Consider the following 21162-nt stretch of genomic DNA (forward strand, 5'->3'; position numbering starts at 1 on the left):
CAAAGGAATGTAGATCAAAATACCATAAAAATGGTCGGCCTTTAAACTCTACAAATAGCTCCCAAGGAGGTTATATCCCATCACCTCAATCGGGAAACTTGAGAAGGGGCCAGCCCCAGGCCCCTGCAATAATAGGGGCATCAACCTTCAACCCCTTTGCAAATTTCGATCAGTCAGTGACCTCTTCAGGGCAACCCCAGGCAGTGCAGGATTGGACCTCCACTCAACCACCCATGCAGTACTAACCCCAGACTCGCCAGTAGCAGCCATTCCTACGGGAGTGTCTGGGCCACTGCCTGAGGGAACTGTAGGTTTAATATTAGGACGGAGCTCCACCTCGTTACAGGGGATCTTAGTCATCCCAGGGGTTGTTGATGCAGACTACACAGGAGAAATACAGATTTTACTTTCCCCACCCACCACAACTATACAGATTCAGCCCAACCAGAGAATTGCCCAATTAATCCTGTTACCAATACATAAAATAGGGACAGCTGTTACCCAGGAAGCTAGAGGGGCCGGAGGCTTTGGATCTAGTGATGCAGCATTTTGGATACAAGAAATCCATGCTACTAGACCTACAAAAATTTTACAAATTCAGGGAAAACCAATTGAAGGTCTATTGGATACAGGAGCAGATGTTTCCTGCATAGCAGAGAAGGATTGGCCCTCTTCATGGCCCACGCACACCACCTCCACTTCCCTAGTAGGACTAGGCAAGGCATCTAATGTAAAAAAGAGTTCTCAGATTCTAACTTGGACTGATGAAGATCAACATTCAGGAACATTCTGTCCCTATGTAATTACAACTATCCCCTTTACATTATGGGGAAGAGATATCTTATCTCAAATGGGAGTTCTATTATATAGCCCCAGCGGTGTTTGATTTACTCCTGTTACAAAATATTACAAGAAAATGAGTTTAAATATTCCTCTCCTCATCATGTTCTACAACATGCTCAATTTGTAATTAATATACTAAATGTAGATTCTGAGGGAAATTCCCCGATGTACAGGCATTGGAACCCTGATCTAACTAAACCTAAAGCCCTCGTCAAATGGAGAGACTTGCTTACAGGAGCCTGGAAGGGACCTGATGTACTTTTAACCCAGGGGAGAGGATATGCTTGTATATTTCCACAGGACGCAGACTCACCTGTGTGGATTCCAGACCGTCTAGTCCGACCTTATGTCTCACCGCCTGCCATCTCTGCCTCATCATAGCACACCTGACCAGTGCCCGTCTGCAGCAGATGTGCAGCCCTGAGCTGGAACAATCTGTCCATTGGGAGGATCACATGTGCCTCCGTTTTGTCTTTCCACATGTCCCAGCTTTGCCCCACATCTCCTTTCCTTTTTCCTTTTTTTAAAATCTAACTACTTGTTTGCTGGTTCTTTGGCCTTTCTCCTTCTTTCCTGAACACAGCCTTTTCTAGAATCTCCCTACCCTACTGTTCCAGGAAGGGCATCTCCCTTTTATGCCGTGACTAGGGGTGTTTGGTATATGCCCCATACATGGAGTTGTCTTGGGCCAAGAGCCTGACATCCTGGGCTGAGAAAGCCCTGTTCCAGGACTCTCCTTTGTCCTGTATTGGCCCCTCTTACCCTTGTGTCAAGAGGGACCCTCTTCTTACAATCCAATTGCCCATAGATGTTGCCTGAGCTCTCTGTTCATGCTGAGGTTGAAGCCGCATGGTGGCTGGTACCATGGATCTGTCTCTGGCCCAATGGCGTAAGCTGGGCCCTCTCTAGAGAAGAAACCTGAGTTCCCTATGATCAATGCCAGAGCCCCGCCAGCAGGCGAGGGAATCCAAAGGCAGTTGCTGAGCATGGAGGCCAGAGGAACATAGGCTATCAAGGAGACAAAACTGAACCTCACATCACCCTACTTGGCCCAGAGATGGCTGGTAGTCAACGACGGGTAAGACTCCACAGGGTGGGGCAACCTAAGACAGGCACAGTCGGGGGCCAGTAGGAGAAAACTTAGGGTGCAACAAAGGTGGGGCACAGACCCCCCTCCCCAATGGTGCAGGGGCTTGAACACTCGCCCCTTCTGAGGAAGGTCTCCTGTCCCCATGGCTGCTTCCTGCTTCCCATGCCCAGCTCAGATCGGGACCCAGGTAAAGACAGAGACTGGCTGACAGCAGCTGCCCTCTCACTGCAACAGGACTTGTTTCCCATTTCTACCTGGGACCACAGGGAAAGGGGAAGCTGAAGGAAAGGGCTGTGTCAGGATGCTGCCTTCTTCCCTTTCTTCTCCCTCTTTTTTCTAAACACTTCCATGCCTTGTAGTTCTTTTGCTTTCTCTTCTTTCTCTCTCTACTACCCTCCATCTTCCATATCAGCTGACCCAGAGGGCACAGCTTACTTCTCCTCAGACATCGACACCACCATCAACCACGGCCCTGATGGACCCTTTGATGCAGCCCTTCAACTTGCTGACGCTTCGGGAAGCCTGTCACCAGTGACGCCGCCCGCTAGCCAGACCAACAAAGACAATCAAACCAACAACTTGAGGACAGCTGAAATCCCTTGACTGAAGAGGCTGGCAACCTTCTACAGGAATGGGGCTCCTTCTGCGCTCCATCCACTGTGTTTATAGCTATGCTCACTATCATTGCTTGCCACTCTTCTTCCGAGACTTAAATGGCCCAATCTGAGAGGTGGCCACTGATTTGCATGCGCTATCATTTAAAAAATAAAAAAGGGGGAATTTGCCGGAAGCCGGTCCATCCTTGCTGCTTGACACAGTCGCTGCAGGAAAGAAACATCTGCACAGCATATGTTTCAAGGGACCTGGCGTATATAGCATACTGTTCTTAATATGTTTGCTCCCCTTAGCGCTGTGTGTTTTAACCAAGGTCACCTCTCCGAGAAAGGTTGTTTCCCCAGGTAGGAATTTTTCCCTGAAGTCAGGGAGGGGATGCCTCTCCTAGAAAGGTTGTTTCCCCAGGTAGGAATTTTTCCCTGAAGTCAGGGAGGGGATGAAACTCCTTAACTAAGTGCCAGGCGGGTAGTTAATCACTACAAACAATCATGCTTAAGCTACATAATCTTTACTCCCTGGAATGGAGATAAGAAACGCCCTAACCTTTGTAATAGAAATTGACAGGATTAAAATCAACTGGGATAAATACGGATGTAACAAAACAATAAACAGCAGAACCTCTCTGGAGATCCAGACCAGAACTTAGCTGGAGATCCTGGCTAGAGATCCTGGCTAGGCTGCTGATCAACTAAACACTGTCTCCGTGTCCTTCCTTCTTCGCCGACTCCGTCTACACCTTTGGGGACCCCTGGACCTGCTGGGGTTGGACTCCGGCAGTTCAATTGTTGCTCCCATGGCCTCTCAAATAGGCAAAATGAAGACATGGGCCACATTCTACCTGAGACAACGGTCGCCCTCTTTATTCCATTTCACTGTGCCTGGCTGGGCCATCCAGGCAAGCTCCCGAAAGGATGATGTTCCTAGGCCACCTGCTTGCAGATAATGGCCAGCTTTATACAATGCCTCCAATTAAACAGCAAGGAAATACTTTTTTTTTTAAAGAGCCTCACTTTTTATTTATTTTTTAAAATATATTTTGTTGATATTTTACAGAGAGGAAGGGGGGAGGATAGAGAGTTAGAAACATCAAAGAAAAAGAAACATTGATCAGCTGCCTCCTGCACACCTCCCACTGGGGATGTGCCCGCAACCAAGGTACATGCCCTTGACCGGAATCGAACCTGGGACCTTTCAGTCCGCAGGCTGACGCTCTATCCACTGAGCCAAACCGGTTAGGGCAAGGAAATACATTTTTTAATCATAATGCTTTTTTCTTCTCATCACAGCGATATCTACATCACAAATAAATTGCTTTGCTTTCCTTAAATTTGAAGTCTTATGACTCCTGCCAAATCAAGGAACTAACACAGGCTGCTGACTTATTTCCATAGCCCAACTGTGAGATGCCACTGAAGTAAGAGCAGGTCATGGGCCACAGGACTAGTCTGAATGGGAGCCAGCTCTGCAGGAAGAATGACGTGGCTCCTCCTGGGAGGTATGGGCAGCCAGAGGCTGTCGGGCAGCTGAAGAAAACTTGGAATAGTTTCCTACACTGTACACATTCTCGTCCTCCATGGTGCCTTCATGAGACAGTTGAGCATCAACCTATGAACCAGTAGGTCAGGGTTCAATTCCCGGTTGGAGCACATGCCCAGGTTGTGGGCTCCATCCCCAGTGTGGGGTGAGCAGGAGGCAGCCGGTCAGTGATTCTCTCCGATCACTGATGCTATCTGTCTTTCCCTCTCTCTTCCTCTGAAATCAATAAAAATATATCTTTTTTTAACAAGACACTATCATCACAGTAAAATGCAACCCTCAGCACGACAGAAAATACTTTCAAGTAATTTGGTGGCTGTAGGACCCATGACCTACACAGACCAAAGCTACTCACTCTTCATTTACCTGGAAATAGGCTTTTAATGAAACTCCACTTTTCCATCTTCACATCTGAACACACTTAATAACATAGACAAAAGCCATGAAGTCCGCTGGAAAATAAGGGATACAGAAAAGAAACAACTCACCTGGGATTTGCTCATTTTTTGTTGGTCTTGGAAGAGTGTGGAAACCTGGGAAGGCATTCCTGGAAACTGGAAGAGGAGGAAAGAGGAACAGAATGAGAGCTCGCTGGCCCGGCAGCACCTCCACTGTCCTAAAAACCTCCACACGCCAGCTGGTAACCTTCAACCCTGGAGGAGGAGAGGAGGGTAACACCCGTGCCTTTCTGACTCCTTAAATCTGCGATGTTCACTCCTTTAATTACCTGTCTCCCTCTCACTAACACAGAAACATTAAAACAGAAGTATCTCAAAAGACGAAATAGGACGCCTTAATTAAAACTGGTATTGAGGGGCGGGGGGAGGGGGGACACCTACAAGGTCTATTTTGTACATCCGAGAATCCTCATAAGGCTTTCGAAAAGGGGAGAGGTGCTTAAACACAGGCCTTTAAAAACAAAACACAACCGTTTCTTCCACCTGAAACCTGTATAATTTTGTTAACCAGGTCACCCCAATAAATTCAATAAAAAGGAAAAGATAAGAGTCCCTTCCCCACCAAAAAAAAAGTCCTGTTTCATCTCATTTGAAGGGATGTTTCTCCAAAGGGCCTTTTAGGAGGAATTTGTTTCCATGTGATTGTGTGGCCAGCACCAAGGCAGGAATTGGGAACTCTGACTTCTCCCGTTCACTTATTGATCCTAGATGAGTCATTTCTTCTTTTACTTTTTTTTTTTTTTTTTGCCTTCGGTCAAATGACACAATCGATAACCCTGCAAACCCTCCCTGAACTGCTCTTGACCCGTAAGATGAAAGCCAGAGTAGCCCATCCCCAGATGCGGGCATGCTCACTGGACGTGGGTAGGAAGCTGCCCGGCTTCTGCACAGCATTCGTGGAGAATGAAGGGGGAGGAGATGCCATTGGGGGGGGGTGGGAGTTGAAGGCAAAGGCACCCGCGCCGCGGAGTCCGCCAGCACCCCGACAATGCGAGCGATTTCTCCCAGCCCATCCCTAGCGACCGACCGCCAGTGCCCGTGGCCTCCTCCCCGCTGCAGGGGGCGCGCAGCCCCCGGCCCTGCTCTGGTTTCGACCCGCCGCCTCTGACGCTCTGACGGGCCTCAGGTCAGAGGCTGCAGAGGGGGCGGGGTTCTTCGCGGTGATTGTCCGGCCCTGACGCCCCTTCCTTCCGGCCTCGGTGGAGCTGCTGGGCCCCAGCAGAGCCTGGAGGACAAGCTCGCTTTAGCCGGAACCTCCATAGGGCCCGGAACCCCCAGGCGGCACTCCTACGCGCGCCAAGCAGGAGCTGGGACGAAGGCGGGGGCACGGCGGATGCGCGCCCGACAGCGCAGGTGCCGGTCTCCCTAACCCGGGCAGCTCTGCAGGCCGCGCTCGACGGTGCAGCACCGTCCACGGCGCTCGGAACCTCCAGGAGCCTCGGGGCTGGGACCGCCGCCCGCATGCGGCGCACACACTTCCGGCGCGGACTGCGGCCTCGGACCCACCCCGAGGACCGCGCCGACGGCAGCGCCGGGCTCCGGACGCGGTGTCCGCGCAGGGCGCACAGCCGCGCTCACCTCCGCTGCCTCGTCCGCGGGGCCCGGGGTCTTCGCTCGCGCCCCTACTCTGTGGACACGGCCCCCACGGCCTCCGGCCGCCCGACGGCCAGGCCCCACGCGCCCGCGCCCAGGTAGGCGGGAGCCCGCCGGATACCGCCCGGGAGCGACGCGCGCCTGCGCACAGAGCTCACGCAGCGCTGGTCTCACGGGAGGCTCCGCCCACACGCGGGGCGGAGCCTGCGCGGAAGCCTTCCCGACCCCCCACCCCCACTTCTCCCCGCCTCCCCGACGTCACCGCACCGTGGGCTCCTGAGCGGACTCTGGCCCTGGGATGGGGGCCTCCCTCTCGCCGCCAAGCGAGGCAGAGACTGGGTCATAGAGATGAGAATGTAACCAAGTGAGCGCAGCCACGCAATTTTTTACAACATGAAGGAGAAATAAAGGAGGGGGCAAAATTTAAGATGCCATGCCTGAAAACTGGAAGGCGGTCCAAATGCACAGCAACGAAAACAAAAAGAGCATCTGGAGCGCGTTCTCCCAGGGATGGCTGCGCTGAACCGGGAGGTGCGCATCTTTCTGACGTTTTTACCAAAGATACTTCTATTGATTTCAGCGAGGAAGGGAGAGAGACAAATCAATGAGAGAGAATCATTGATTGGCTGCCTCCTGCACGCCCTCTACCGGGATGGAGCCGTGAAGCCCGCAACCCAGGCAAATGCCCAACTGTGACTTCCTGGCTTGTAGGTCGAAGCTCAACCACCGAGCCACATCGGCTGGGCTGCCATGAAGAAAAAAGAAAAAAAGATCAGGAGGAGCCAGAGAACAGGCCTGGGACAAACGGGCAAAATAGTTATTTCTATGTAAGGTAAATTTCACCTCCATGTTAAAAAAGGAAGAAGAATCTGTTTGGTGTTCCCAATTTCCTAGAAATGCCTTTAGAAGTACATAAATCTGCCCAGCCTGCATGGTTCAGTGGTTGAGCATTGACCTATGAACCAGGAGGTCATGGTTTGATTCCCGGTTGGGGCACATGCTTGAGTTTCAGGCTCCAGCCCCAGTAGGGGGCGTGCAGGAGGCAGCCTGCCAATGATTCTCATCATTAATGTTTCTATCTCTTCCTCTCCCTTCCTCTCTGAAATCAATAAAAATATATTTTTAAAAATAGAGAAATGCAAGCCATTTACCTCTCTGCGAAATGGACAAGATGAAAACAACTGTTGATGTCCTGTGTTGGTGAGGCCACGGACCAAAAGCACTTCCTCACTGCACTGGAGAATATGCTATTGGACTGGAGTCAGCCTTTCTTGGTGGCATGTAGTTATAGCCAAAAATGTAAATATGCATGCCCTTTGACCCAGAAACATGAACAGTTATATTAAAAATCTGTATGACTGCACAAAGATATATGTGCAAGAACCCACATTCAGCCCTCGCTGGTTTGGCTCAGTGGATGGAGCGTCAGCCTGAGGACCCAAGGGTCCAGGGTTTGATTCCGGTCAACAGCACGTATCTTGGTTACAGGCTCCTCCCGGGCTCAGGCCCTGGTTGGGGCTCCTTCAAGAGGCAACTAATCAATGTGTTTCTCTCACATCGTTTCTGTCTTTCCCTCTCTTCCACTCTCCCTGAAAATCAATGGAAAAATATCCTCGGGTGAGGATTCACACACACACACACAGAATCCACATTGCAGCATTGTTCATAATAGTGAGACGTTGGAAACTACCAAACCCCACTGACAGAATGGTGACATCAATTGTGATCCGTGCATGGAATGAAATGCTGTGATGGTGCAGTTAAAATGAGGGAGGTACCTGTCAGGGCGGAAAGAATGTCATGTATATATTATGTGATAAAATCAAGTTGCAAGAAAATATATCAAGTATGTTCATAGTTTTAAAACATTTCCACGGACATGGAAGCAATGTGCACCCACGCCCCTGCAGAAGCCACGGCCCCTGGTGGCTGTTTGTGGTATGACTCTTTAGGGCACGAAAAGTGTACTTAATGCATTTTTGTACTCTTGGAATTCTTACAACTAGCGTGCATTTTGTAAACAGGAAAAAAAATTAAGTAATGAACAAGGATCATAAAGCTTTATTTAATAAATATAACCAAAATTTCAAAATGCTTTATTCCATATATAGCCAATTAAAGAAAGGAAAGAAGGGACAGAGGAAATGTGTGAGATGATGTGGGTCCAGAGAAAGGGAGGAGGTTGGGGGAATGTGAGTGGTGAGAACAGGAAAGTAACGAGTGTAGGTGGAGGCAAGAGGGGTGCTCAGGAGCTCTGACTCTCATGGGCCACCTCTCATGGGTCACCTCTCACGGGCATCCATCCCTCCTTGGCAATGATGGGAGATGCTCAACTGGCATTCTCGGAATGAATCAGGACTCCAGAAACTCGGAAGTCCTCTCTCAACCAGGAAGGCTGCCTTTTTGTCTATGACCAACAAGACTGAAGCCCCCCCGGCCCTCCCCACTAAGATAAAAACAAAAAACAAAAACTTGGCTGGCCAATGGCAAGCTCCAGCAGGGAATACTTTATCTTTCTGAACAGACTATTTAAGATCCTCAAGGCTGTCCTTTGGACTAGTCTTTTTCATTAAATCTGAAATCTTGGTTCTGTTCTGATGCCCCCAAATCACATTTGAAAACGGAGTTTACTACACAGTTCATATTTTCAAATCCATGGGGAGAGGATGGGAGGGTCAGACCGGGTCTGGGGGACACCATGTGCTGCGAAGTCAATAAATCAGTTAAAGGTAGGTGCTTAGGGCCCTGCGGGAGGCACCCTTTGCCCTGGCACAGAGCAGGGGACCCTGGATGGCGCTGGGGCCTCTGAGGTGGGGTCTGTGACTCAGGCACGTTTCTGGACCACCAGGAGGGGGCCCATGGGAAGGCTGGCCCAAACGACCCTAAACACAATACTGTCCCCATATAGCTGAGTGTATTACAGGACTCTGTGGCAGTTGGGAACTCCCAGCAACACGTGGTGGACACAGGCAGCAGGGTCAGAGCTCACCCGGGGCTGGCTCCTCATGGACCAATCCTGGTTTCCTGAAAGAAAAACTCCTAGAAAATGTTTTCGGAAACCACATGGGCCCGAGGCCTCTCAGAGCCTCCCCAAGGGCAGCCAGGAGCGGCAACAACACGGAATTCAGTCAGAAAGCTTGTTTCTCGTCTTTATTAAAGCTCGGTCCTCCTGCCCGTGGCCTGGAGCAGGGCAGAAGCAGCTGGGGCCAGGAGGAACAGCACGGAGCCAGACCCCAGCCACGTGGGGCCAGCCCAAGGTGCCGTGGCCCTTTCTGAGGCCCCTTTCCCACAGGGAGGAGAGGCCAGGGGCCAGCACCCTGCCCTCCTTACCACCACCCCCCACCCAGCCCGGCTAATTCATACCACCGCCACCCAGGCCTCTCCCCACCCACTGACTACTGGGCCTCCTACTCCCAGCCCCGCAGCTCGGCTGCTGGCTCCCAGGCCACGTCTACACTAAAACAGAAGGAACTAGGTCTAAAAAGGAATGCAGTTGCGACAAAATCTGTTTTCTGGTCCCACTCGCACAGGCCAGAGGCGCTAAGGATGGGAGGGGTCTCACACGAGCTGTGCCTCAGCCAGCTGCCCAGTGGTCCTACTGCCCGCTGGAGGACGGGGTGCGGCCACGTGTGGGCCTTGCATAGTTGGCGGCTGGGTTTGCTGTTGAGCCAAGGGTTTGTGCCCACGCCCCCAGAGGTGGCCACCACTGTGCAGACTGCCCACTCTGCGAGGGGCATCTGAGCAGAAACCGTCTGCTTCCCCCGTGGAGTCAGGAGAAGCGGGGTTAGAGGGACCTGCAGGTGTCTTGGGCCCTGATAGTGGGTGTTGGAATGATCTTGGCACCGACCTCAGTCACGTGACACTGGTTATTACATCTAAGTGAGCCCCGGGCTGGGCCTCGTGTGCCACTGACCCCAGGAGAGATGGCAGTCGGAGGGGTGAAGGCTGGGGCCCAGGCCCCGGATCTCTGAGTGAGCCGCCTCAGGGCCGGAGGTGAGCACCAAGAACTCAGAGGAAGGCGGAGAGTGAAGCGACCGGCGGGACTAGCACCTGGCCCACCTTGGTGCTCCAGTGGGGCACGGAGGGCGGGTGACCCCGAGAATAAGGCTTTAAACTCTCCGGGCCTGCGGACACCTGGGGCCCGCCCACCCCGGGGCCACAGATTAGGGTTCTGGCTTCCCTCCTCCCCGATTCTTTGGGCCGTGGAGATGGAAATAAATCAACTTTCTCAGCTGCAGCTCCACCCTAGGGCGGGGGGTGGGAGGGCAGTGGTGTAGGAACGTGGTCCTTCGGCACCGGAACCGCACGGCTTCCCCGAGGGCAGCCTTAACTCCTGTTGGTACTTGAGTGACTAGAAGGTCCCTAAGCCTCTCGCTGAGGGCGGAGGACGGCAGCAAACCCATGAGCAGCCCTGCTTGGCCTTCCCGCCGCCCGCCCCCCGACAAAGGGCTTCCCCTCTCGCTGTAAGGCCCGGTTACAGACGCCTCGGCTACCTGTTCTGAGGCCCCAAGTCAGACCCCGAGTGAAATAAATACATGGCCTGGCACCCTACCCCCGGCTTCACGGCACCGACTGGGGGTGGTGCCATCTTGGTCCGGGTGGCCGCCCGCCCTCGCCTCCTCCGTGTGCGCTCCCACAAGCCGGGCTGTCGGGCAGGAGGGCGGGCCGAGGCCAGGCCGGGGCTGAGGGTAGGCACCGCACCAGGACTGGGCCCTCAGCCCGGAGGCCAGAGGAGGGGCTGGCGCAGCAGCCGGCACCCTGGCCGCCGGGAGGGCTGGTGGCCTCGCCGGCTGCGCCACCTTCGGCCTCGGCCTCAGAGGACGCCCTCCCGGTAGGCGCCCGAGGGCGCCACGAACGGCGCAGGCTCGGAGCTGAAGCTGGTCCCGCCCGCGAACTCCAGCAGGGTGCTGCCCCGCTCGCCGGGGGGGGCCGCGCCGGCGCCCTGCGGTCCCTTGGCGGGCGCCTGGGCCGGGGGCGCCGGGGCGGCGGGGCCGGGCGCGCCCGCGTTGCGGTGCGTCTTCATGTGCGTGAGCAGGTGCGAGCTCTGCGAGAAGCGGCGGCCGCAGCTGGCGCAGGCGTAGGGCCGCTCGCCCGTGTGCGTGCGCTGGTGCGTGACCAGCACGGAGCGCTGCGAGAAGCGCTTGCCGCACTCGGGGCACGGGAAGGGCCGCTCGCCCGTGTGGCCGCGCCGGTGCTTGGCCAGGTTGGAGCGCTGCGCGAAGCCGCGGCCGCAGTCGGCGCAGCGGAAGGGCTTCTCGCCCGTGTGCGTGCGCCGGTGCCGCTTGAAGTCCGAGCTGTGGCCGAAGCCCTTGCCGCAGTCCGGGCAGCGGTGCGGCTTCTCCTCCGCGTGCGCCCACTGGTGCCGCGTCAGCGCCGCGCTCTGCCCGAAGCGGCGGCCGCACTCCCCGCACGCGTAGGGCCGCTCGCCCGTGTGCGCGCGCCCGTGGGCGGTCAGGTGGGCCCGCCGGCTGAAGCCCGCGCCGCACACGCCGCACACGAAGGGCTTCTCGCCGGTGTGGCCGCGCACGTGCGCCGCCAGGTGCGAGCCGCGGGCGAAGCGGGCGCCGCACTCGGGGCACGGGAAGGGCCGCTCGCCCGTGTGCGTGCGCCGGTGGCGCGCCAGGTGCGAGCCGTACACGAAGCTCTTGCCGCAGTCGGCGCAGCGGTGCGGCCGCTCGCCCGCGTGGTAGCGCTGGTGCTTGGCCAGGGCGGCGCGGCGCCCGAACGTCTTGCCGCAGTCCGAGCAGATCCACGGGCTCTCCTCCTCGGGCAGCGCCGCGGGCGCCGGCTCGGCCAGCAGCCCCCCGGCGCCCGGCCCGAACGCCCGCAGCCCCGCGCCGCCGCCCCCCGGCCCGCTGCCCGCGCGGAAAGGGTCGCTGGCCAGCCCGGCGCCCTCCACCAGGGAGAGCCGGGCCCCTAGGGGTCCGGGCAGGGGGCGCCCCTCGGCCGGCAGCCGCTCCCTGAAGTCCGGGAGGCCCAGGACCGGAAAGCCGTCCGGGTGGAGCCAGGACTTGGGATGAACGGGGAAGTGGAAGCCGAGCGGGTGCGAGGAGGAGCCCGCGCCCGCGCCCAGGCCGTTGCCCACCTCCAGGAAGCGCCGGCCCGGCTTGGGGTCCTCCTGGCCCTGGGGGGCGGGCGCCTCCGCCTCCTCTCTCGCCTCTGCCTTGGCCTCTGCGTCCGCCTCACCGGCACCAGGTCCCTCGGGCCCCGCCTCGGCCTCCTCGGCCAACACCGCGTCGCCGGGCTCCCGCCGGGGGCCGTCGCCGCTGGGCTCGGAGCAGCCGCCGCCGCGCCGGTGGCGCTGGAAGTCCGCGCGGAGGCGGAAGGCCTGGCCGCAGTCGGGGCAGCAGTGCGGCCGGTCGGCCGTGTGCACCGCCTGGTGCCGCGCGAGCGCCGAGCTCTGGCTGAAGCTGCGGCCGCAGTGCGGGCACGGGTAGGGCCGCTCGCCCGTGTGCGTGCGCTGGTGCGTGACCAGGTAGGAGCGGCGCCCGAAGCCCGCGCCGCAGAAGGCGCAGCGGTAGGGCCGCTCGCCCGTGTGGATGCGCCGGTGCGTGACCAGGTGCGACTTGTAGACGAAGCGCTTGCCGCAGTCCGGGCACGGGAAGGGCTTCTCGCCCGTGTGCGTGCGCTGGTGGATGGCCAGGTGCGAGCGGTACACGAAGCCCTTGCCGCACTCGTCGCAGCCGAAGGGCTTGACGGCCGCGTGGTAGCGCTGGTGCTTGGCCAGGCGGGACCGGTGCGGGAACACTTTGCCGCACACGTCGCACGTGGTCTCGGGCCGCCCCGCCTGGTCAGCCACTTCGCCTGGGAACGCCCAAGGCGCCAGCAGGTTCACGCCCGGCTCCTGGCCAGACAGGAAGGGCTTCACCTCCGACCCCTCGGCCAGGGCCCCGAGACCCCCGGGGTCGAGTCCCCAGCCCTCCGAGGTCTGTCCCGAATCCGAGTCGTCAGGGCCCCACGTCCCGGGCACGTCCCCCACACCATAGGCCGCCGACCACAGCCCGGGGGGCTCGCTCTCCTCCTCGGCTACCTCTGCCAGGAAGTCCTCCTCGTCCTCCTCCTCGTGGTCCTCCATGTCGTCGGTCCAGAACCAGGCACCTGCGGGGAACAGGGGAGGCAGGCGAGCTGGGAGGAGCCGGGCCAGGGGCCCTGCGGGCTTTGCTCATCGCTCCTTGCCCTCTGGGTTCCTCTCCACCAGCCTGAGGTTGGCTAGCAACCAGGGGCCCTCCTTGCCCCCCAGCAGAACCAGGAAAGCCTGGCCCGGGCCAGGGGATCTGGGGCTCTCTGCAGGCACCCCAGGAGGCTCTACCAACGGTGCGGGCACAGCCCCAGCTTCCCTGTGTAGCCGTCCCCAGCTTGGCTTTTTCTAAGTGGCTGTGCCTTTGGGAAATGGTCCTTCGTCGGTGGAGACTGAGCTGCAAGCCACTTCCCGTCAGGAAGGGCAAGGAGTCCCAAGTTCCTGCTGTCCTGTCCCCCTCGGTGCAGAGTATACACTGGGGCCAGGTGCGTAGGGCTTCCTGGTGTACAGTGGGAGTGCCGGTAGCCTGCACACTGGAGGGAACTGTATTTATGGAGCAAGCACCCTCACACCGGGAACAGAGGAAGCCCCGCCCATGCTTTCTCTGTTCACTTCATGCTGTGTCCACCAGGCGTGCACCCTGCTGTAGCCGCCTGCGTGGGAGAGTCTGGCCAGAACCCAAACCTTAGATGTGCCCCAACTTGTCAAGAGGAATAAATTTATGTTCTGCAAGGTTACATCTAGAAACACAGAAACCGCTGGAGTAGACCAGTCAGCATCTGTCCTGCCCAGACCCGGCAGTCCTCAACCGGGTCGGCTGCACAGAAATAGGGGGCTGGGGGGAGGGGCAGCTTAGCAGACAGGCTGCAGTTAACGCATCCTGCAGAGAGACCCCAGCATTTAACACTGCGCTTGGATCCTACACCTCAGACTCCGCGGATGGCTGGGGCTGGGGCTGGGGCTGGGGGTGAGGGGTGGGGGAGCATCCCAGGCTCCAAGCTAGGTTCACCGGCACATGGTGCTCCACTCCAGGACGCTCCTGGAACCACGGAAAATGGGGTCCAAATAGATCCTGTGATGAGAGACTGGCCAATGCCAGCCCGTGACCCCTTCACCTCGAGGCGGCTTTTCTGAGATTGCCTGTACACGGGACACACGTCCCTCTAAGACCAGTGGTTCTCAACCTTCCTAAAGCCGCGACCCTTTAATACAGTTCCTCATGTTGTGGTGACCCCCAACCATAAAATTATTTTTGTTGCTACTTCATAACTGTAATGTTGCTACTGTTATGAATCGTCATGTAAATATCTGATATGCAGGATGTATTTAGGCGACCCCTGTGAAAGGGTCGTTCGACCCCCAAAGGGGTCGCGACCTACAGGTTGAGGAACGCTGCTCTAAGACCCTCTGGGACAATCACCGCTATCCCAGTCTCATTCTGGAGGCGGCAGCGATGTGTCTGGCTGGCCAGACCTCCTGATTCTGAAGTCGGGACAGATCCCCGGAGGGTCCCAGGAATGGGCTCCTGGGCAGACGGCCCACCTGCCACCCAGTGGAACGCAAGGCCCAAGGCTGAGCCCACCGCGGTCAGTGTCCTCAGTGCTGCTGTTCCACACGCCGTCTGAACATGGAGAAAACACTCTGGAGAACACGCTGTCTGTGCTGTTCTGTAGTTTTTTATTTTAAAACACGTCTGTGAGTCTATCCAGGCACGTGACTGGCATGAGACATCAGTGACCCTCACTAGACTGGGGTCACTCCAGCCCAAAGCCCAGTGCGCTCCTGTGCGAGGCCTTCCCGAACCTTCCGAAACACTGAGACGCACAGGCCTCCGGGAGACACCGCACAGAACCCACCGTCCGCCGTCCTCAGAGGAAACTACAGATTTAGTTCACATGCTTTATTCTCCAGACGAGTGAGGTGAGGCCCAGACAGATGGGGGGACAGAGCCAGAGCCAGGTTCCAGGCCCCCAGAGACCTCTGCCCCCTGAGCTTCCCGTAAGAACCTCTCCAAGTCTCCCCGGAGGCCCAGGGCTGCCCGCCCGGCCGGAGGCCTGCCCCTGGGCTTCCCGGGGAGAGGGGGGAGCTCAGAGGAACCCACTGTTCAGAGATGCCGAACGGATGGAGAAGCCCGAGGACCGGCTCGGGCAGTGCCAGGACCCACAGTCCACTCTGCACCTGTAGCCCCTCTGAGCCCATCACTTAACAACCGGCCCTCATTTGCAAACAAAACAAGACAAGAAATACCCAGAGACTCCAAGGCCAGGACAGGGTCACTTGTAAAGCCGCCTAAAAGGAAACTAGGTTCTCTAGGGACCTCCCAGCCCTCGCCTCTCCGCAGACTGAGGCTGAGAGAAGCCAGCCCACGAGGCAGGTCAGCCCGTGTGGCCGCCCCGTCTCTGCAAAGCCCACCCACAGCTCAGACCACCAGCAGCAGGCCAAGGTGAAGGCCAAAGTCGGGCAAAGCTCCGAGAAGCGGTGTTGGCAGAAACCCCACAAGACTCTGTCTCACACTCACCTGTATAGACGCCAGTGACAATGTCTCCCTCCTCAGGACGGGGGCTGTCTGGGACCCAAGGTTCCTCTCCTTGTTCCAGCCGGAAGATCAGATCCGGCTTGGGGATGGGGTACCCTGGCATGGAGAAAAGCAGACAGGCTGTGCTGTGCCCGAGGCCGCCCTCACACCACACAACACTGTCCCCTCCAGTCCTCAGTTCCTCTCTCCTCCATCCTCCGAGGACCACCGCCCCCCGCCCTGCCCCTCTGGAAAATCCCACACTCCGCTCTTTCAAGCTTTGCCCGATACCCTGGCTCTCCTGCCAAGCCCCTCCACACACCTGCGGAGTGCCCACCCCTCTCCTCCGTCACCCCTTGAGACCTGGCATCTCCAGAACATGTCCACCTGGCTCATGGCACTACTGGGCAATACTGGGACCCCCATAACCCCACCCACCCATCCAGAAGCAGGGTTGTCCATGGGGACCCCCTGGGCGGTGGGCTGGCACCAGCACCCCCTTCTCCAAGACCTCGCGGCTCCAGACAGCTAAGCCCCTGGCAGCCCTCGCACTGGGCTGCCTCCTGGGGACAGAAGGCCCTGCTTACCCAGGGACACCAGGATGCCGTAGTTCTCCTGCATGACTTCCTTGTAGAGGTCCCGCTGCGCAGCAGCCAGCCTTTCCCACTCCTCCAGGGAGAAGTACACAGCCACGTCCTCAAAGGTCACCAGCCCCTGGGGAACAAAGCGCCCGGTCACTGCTCCACGTGGCCCCGGTGAAGGGCAGGCCCCCAGGGGAGAGTGAAGATGACCGCAGCAGGATGCCCGTGGCCCTGAGACAGAGAACCCAGCGGACAGAGCCCAAGCCCGTCACCGGCAGGCCTACGGAGCCCAACAGCACGGGGCTTCCTGGCCCGGCCATGGCCCTTCGAGGCAGGGACCCCATTCCCATCCAGAGAGGAGGGCCCGGGCTCACAGGGTGAACCCCCAGCGCGCATGGGGCAGGGCCAGGATTCACACGGAGGCCAGGGGACGCCGAAGCCCAGGCCTCACGACTGTGCTGTGTGGCCGCCTCGTCCCCTCCTACTTCACTGTTTGCCTCAAGCCAGTGGTCACGTCAGCAACGCAAGGGCCCGCACCTGGGTGGACAGGTGGCCCCAGCTGAACCGACTGTGAGCACAGGAGCCTGATCTGACCGGCTCCGCAGGAAATCAGAGCCCGGACAAGTGACGGGCACTCCGGGGAAGGGGCACAGCCTGACCCGGGAGAGCCAGGCCTCTGAGGAGCTGCACAGCGTAGGTGAGTGGGCGGCGGTCAGTGCGACCAGGATATTCCAAAGGCCTGGGAAGGGCCGGCCCAGGGGAGTGGAACCGCATCCCGCGGGGCTCAGGATGCCTGGCACTTCCTGCAGCCATGTCCCAGCTCGGCCTGGGCTTGGCCGAGGGCCACAGTGCCCCTGCCACAGGGGCTCCAGGCAGCAGGTGCCAAGCCCCCAAGGAAACCCTGCCTGGTTACTGAGCTCTGAAGGAGAGGGCAGCTCACCTGTGACCCGGCTGTCAGGAAATCCCCCTCCTCGTTCTCCTCCTCCTCCTCCTCTTCCTCCAGATCCTCCTCCCTAAGCACAGCTGGAACCCGGGAGGCCTGCAGAGCTGGGGGGAGAAGTCTCCTAGGGGCCGCTGCCTTTAGCAGGGGCCTCGCCACCCTGGCCACCTCTGCCCATCCAGCAAGAGGGGCAGGAGCTCCTAGCTGCACCCCATTTCAAAGCCTGGGCCCTGGCATCCCAGCAGCAGCTGCAGCTCCAGCTCCAGCCTAAAAGGCCACAGAGCTCTGCTGGCCGGCCGGCCCCCCCACCTCCCCCGCCTTCCCTCTTTCCCTCCCAAGGGCCAGCTCCCTTCTCTCACCCTTTTTCTGCAGAACTGGGGACTTGGCACCACCACGGCTCAGGCGCGCCTGGGTCCCCAACACTGGACTCCGCTCCTCTGCTACCACCTCCACGTCCTGGTCCTCCTGCAACTCCACCGCCACCTGCTCCACCGGCCATCCTCGCCCGGTGGCCTCCGACTCCTCCACCACCTCCACCATGCCCTCGTCTTCCTCTTCTTCCACCTCGATCTCCTCCTCCTCCAGCTCCTCCGCCTCTTCCCCCTTCTCCTCTTCCTCCTCTTCCTCCTGCTCAGGATTGCATTCCGACCCGTCCTCCGCCCGCTCTGGCTGGGCAGCCGGAGAGCCCGGCGCCGTGTGCAGGGCTGCCATCTTCTCAGGAGGACGCCTCAGCGCGGCCTGAAACACAGACGGGCGGTGAGGAGCCGCCCCCGCGCCGGGGGAGGGAGGCAGGCGCTGTTCCCCCACCGCACAGTAATGGCCAGAGACAGGCGGACTCCACGCAGCTCCTCCCAGGGCCCAGGCCCAGGCCTGCCGGGCTCACTAGCACCCAGGCGCCACCTGTCCCGGCCCTCACGCTCTTCCCGCGGCCTCCAACCCCATTCTGGCCTCAGGATCACTGAGCCCAAGGTCACAGGTGAAGAACTACACCCAGGAGGCCCCCAGCCTCCGGCCTCTCCCAGAGCCACCTCCGCTCCACAGCCCTCTGGGGTGAAGGGGCCTGAAGGTAGAAGCGTGAGCTGGTGGCCCTGCCCAGCGCCCGGGGCAGTGAGAATGCCAGCGGGTTTCCCAACTGCCACCCATCTCCGGCTCAGAGGAGGGCTCTTCTCACCCAGACCTCAGGCTGCACATTCAGGCTGAGCCCGGACACCATGCCAAGATGCCAAGCCCGACAGAGCTGCCTCCTGCCCGGTCCCGCCCGGAGCTGCCTCCCACAGCCACAGCCGGGCCAGTGTCCAGGGCCTCGCACTCAGAGAGCTCCAGGCCCTGGGACACACCGACCCCACGCTCGCCTGCCTCAGCACCTGGGCGCACGCCAGCCCCTCTCCCTGGAGCCCCTCCCCCCCTTCCTGGCTCAGGCGCCCGAGGCAGCCCCCGGGCCGTCCCACACGGTGCCCTGGCCTTTCCCGCGGCACCCATGTTTTTACACTCTGCTCACTGCCCGTCTCCCGGGACAGCCACCCCTAAGAGGGCAGATGTTCCCTCTGCTCGCCACTGAACGCCCCACGCCAGACACAGAGAGAGAGGCTCAAACGTTTACCGAAGATATGACTCTGAGGTCTAGTCAACGTGGTGAACGTGAAACTTTAAAAACTCGGTGTTTTGGCCGCACTGTCCCCTTCTAGACCTGACGGGCCGCTGGTGAGGGTCCCACCCAGAGGTTCGGCCCGAAGCCCCTTCTCCCGAGAAGCGACCAGAGAAGGGGAAGGCCTAGCAGCACGGAGGTCGGAGGTCACCCTGCAGGTGGGACCAGGGCCCAGCACAGCCCGACACCCATATGCCCCGACCCAGCACCCAGAACAGAACGGTTCTGGAAAATGGACCTCGGTACCTGGAGCACTGCGTTCACTCGGCGCCCCCAAGGCCGGGCGTGTGCTGGGCACGCTCCGCAAACCTGCCCTCTCGCCTTCCTCTCTGCCAGCGGCCAGCCACCGACTCCCGCTGCTCACTCCCCACATCCAGCGCCAGGGCCGCAGCCACAGAGGGTCCGGGAAGCAGCAGCATCAACACAAACCCATCACCCCGGGCCTGACTCCGCGGGAGCCCTGCACCCCAGGATACGGTGCTGCAAACTATTAGAACTGGGGTGACAAAATGCCCTCCATGGGGAGCAGGGAGGACCCCCCAGGACAGAGAGAAGTGGCCGAGATCGAAACCGTGAGAAATGCTGCACAGAAGAGGAAAGAGACCCACAGGAGGGGAGCGTGGGTGCCCGGATCCCGGCCTCTGGGCGCCTTCCAGGTTCTCTCTCCTCCAGGGAAGCCTTCCTTCCCCACGACCAGGTGCTCACTGCCTGGCCACGGGTGTGGGTGCCCTGCTCTCCTGGGTTCGGGGGTGCAGGTGTATCCACGGACCCTCCGGCTCCCTCACCACGCAGGCCACTCCCCCGACCTGCCCGCACTTGTTGAAACAAACAACTGCCAAGGCCTCCTGCACACCTCCCCGCCCGCCCATCGGGTCCCCCAGGCCAGCCCCTCTCCCGCCTCTGCGGCCACAGCGGGCAGCGCAGACCCCATCCCACCCGGCGCTGGCTGCCCGCGGGCCTCCATTTGCAGACCAGGCTCTAAGCGGCTCCGGGTCAGGCCAAGCCCCTCCAGCCTCCCGGGGCTCAGGGGACTGGTCCTCCCACCGGCCATGGCGGTGACAGCGCCTCCCAGATGGGTGTGTCCCGGGGTGGCCACAGCCCCACCCCCGCCCCGCGCGGCGGCGATCACCCCCGGGAGTCGTGCGTGTCCCCCCAGCCCGCCCCCTCCGCGCTGCCTCCCCACAGGCCCTGGGGTCGGAGCCGCCCCAGCGCGCAGGCCCGAGCGGGGGGCGCAGGTCCCAGCGGCGTGGGCGCGCCCTCCCACCCGCCAGGCGCAGGCCCAGGTCCGGGGGCCCGGCGCCACGGCCTCCCGCCGCCGCCCGGACCGGCGTGGAGGGGCGGCCCGGCCCCGCTCGGCCCCCGCTCGGCCCCCGCCCGGCCCCCCGCACCTGCCCCGCCGCCCCGCCGCCCACTCACCGTGCGCGCCGGGCGCCGAGCCGCCGCCGGACGCCGGGCCTGCGCGCCCCGCGCTACACAAAGTGACGGCCCGGGAGCTGCGCGGCGGCGGCGCGTGGGCACCGGAAGTGCCGCCGTCGGCCCCGCCCCGCCCGCGCCCACGGGGGGGAACTTCCGGTCACGCGGGGTCGAGCGCGGCTCCCGGAGGGGGCGTGAGTGGAGCGAGAGGAAGCGCCGCGGCCACGGCGCTCAGCCCGGACCCGTGGGGAGCTCGCGAGCACCGCGACCGCGCACCGCCCCCCGCGGTCCCGCGCGGACCCTGCAAACTCTGCACCGCCCTCGAGACCCCCGCCCCCGCAGACCCCGGAGGGAGCCCCCGCCTGTCCTGTGACCCCGCACCCGAGGCCACGACCCACCCTGCCGGAGCCTGCAGCTCAGAGCGCACCCCTCCCCGAGCTCACTCCACCAGGACCGGGAGCCCGCTGGATGCCCGGCCCCCAGGCCACGCAGGCGGGGCACCCCCCTAGGACCGGGCTGTGGAGGCGTCCCCGCCCCCCGCGGGCCCTCAGGCCTGGCCGTGGCCGTGGGCGGGGCGTCCCCTGCAGGTGGTGGCCGATGGCGACTACAGCTCGCAGCCCGGCCCCCGGGGCTCAGGACGGGACCATGGGGTGGGGGGGGGGGGGGCTGAATGGAGGAGGAAGGTTACTCAGGGGCCGGGCAGCTGGACAAATGCAAGAAGGGCCTCGGGCAGAGAGGGGCCCTTGGTCAGCACCACGGGGAGGGCCCGCCTGGGGGGGGCGGGGCGCTGGGATGCGGGGCGGGAGGGGGACTCCGGCTGTCCGTCCACCGCAGCCTCTCCAAACCTGTCCCATCCCCCGGAGGCAGCTGAGGGCTGCGGGGGGTGGGGGGGTGCGCTCTGGCACCCACAGAGGG

General features: G+C 60.3%; 1 protein-coding gene across 3 annotated transcripts; it reads right to left on the minus strand.

The window, feature by feature from the left end:
* Window positions 1–8173: 8173 nt before the first annotated feature.
* ZNF316 (zinc finger protein 316) lies at window positions 8174–20365 on the minus strand. Of its 3 annotated transcripts, XM_036313899.1 has the most exons (6): window positions 20251–20365; window positions 17549–17927; window positions 17190–17296; window positions 16256–16382; window positions 15672–15785; window positions 8174–13233 (listed from the first exon to the last, which is right to left on the minus strand). In XM_036313899.1, exons 2-6 carry the CDS (start codon window positions 17898–17900, stop codon window positions 10949–10951), a joined length of 2985 nt encoding a protein of 994 aa, XP_036169792.1. In that variant the 5' UTR covers window positions 17901–17927; window positions 20251–20365; the 3' UTR covers window positions 8174–10948. The 3 variants fall into 3 exon arrangements, with proteins under 3 accessions (XP_036169792.1, XP_036169793.1, XP_036169794.1); XM_036313900.1 differs by lacking the exon at window positions 20251–20365 and having other exon boundaries at window positions 17190–17288; window positions 17549–17686; XM_036313901.1 differs by lacking the exons at window positions 17190–17296; window positions 20251–20365 and having other exon boundaries at window positions 17549–17687.
* Between the last annotated feature and the right edge of the window lie 797 nt (window positions 20366–21162).

The sequence above is a fragment of the Myotis myotis genome, unplaced genomic scaffold (genome assembly GCF_014108235.1).
Source record: "Myotis myotis isolate mMyoMyo1 unplaced genomic scaffold, mMyoMyo1.p scaffold_m19_p_6, whole genome shotgun sequence".
NCBI classification, from domain to species: domain Eukaryota; kingdom Metazoa; phylum Chordata; class Mammalia; order Chiroptera; family Vespertilionidae; genus Myotis; species Myotis myotis.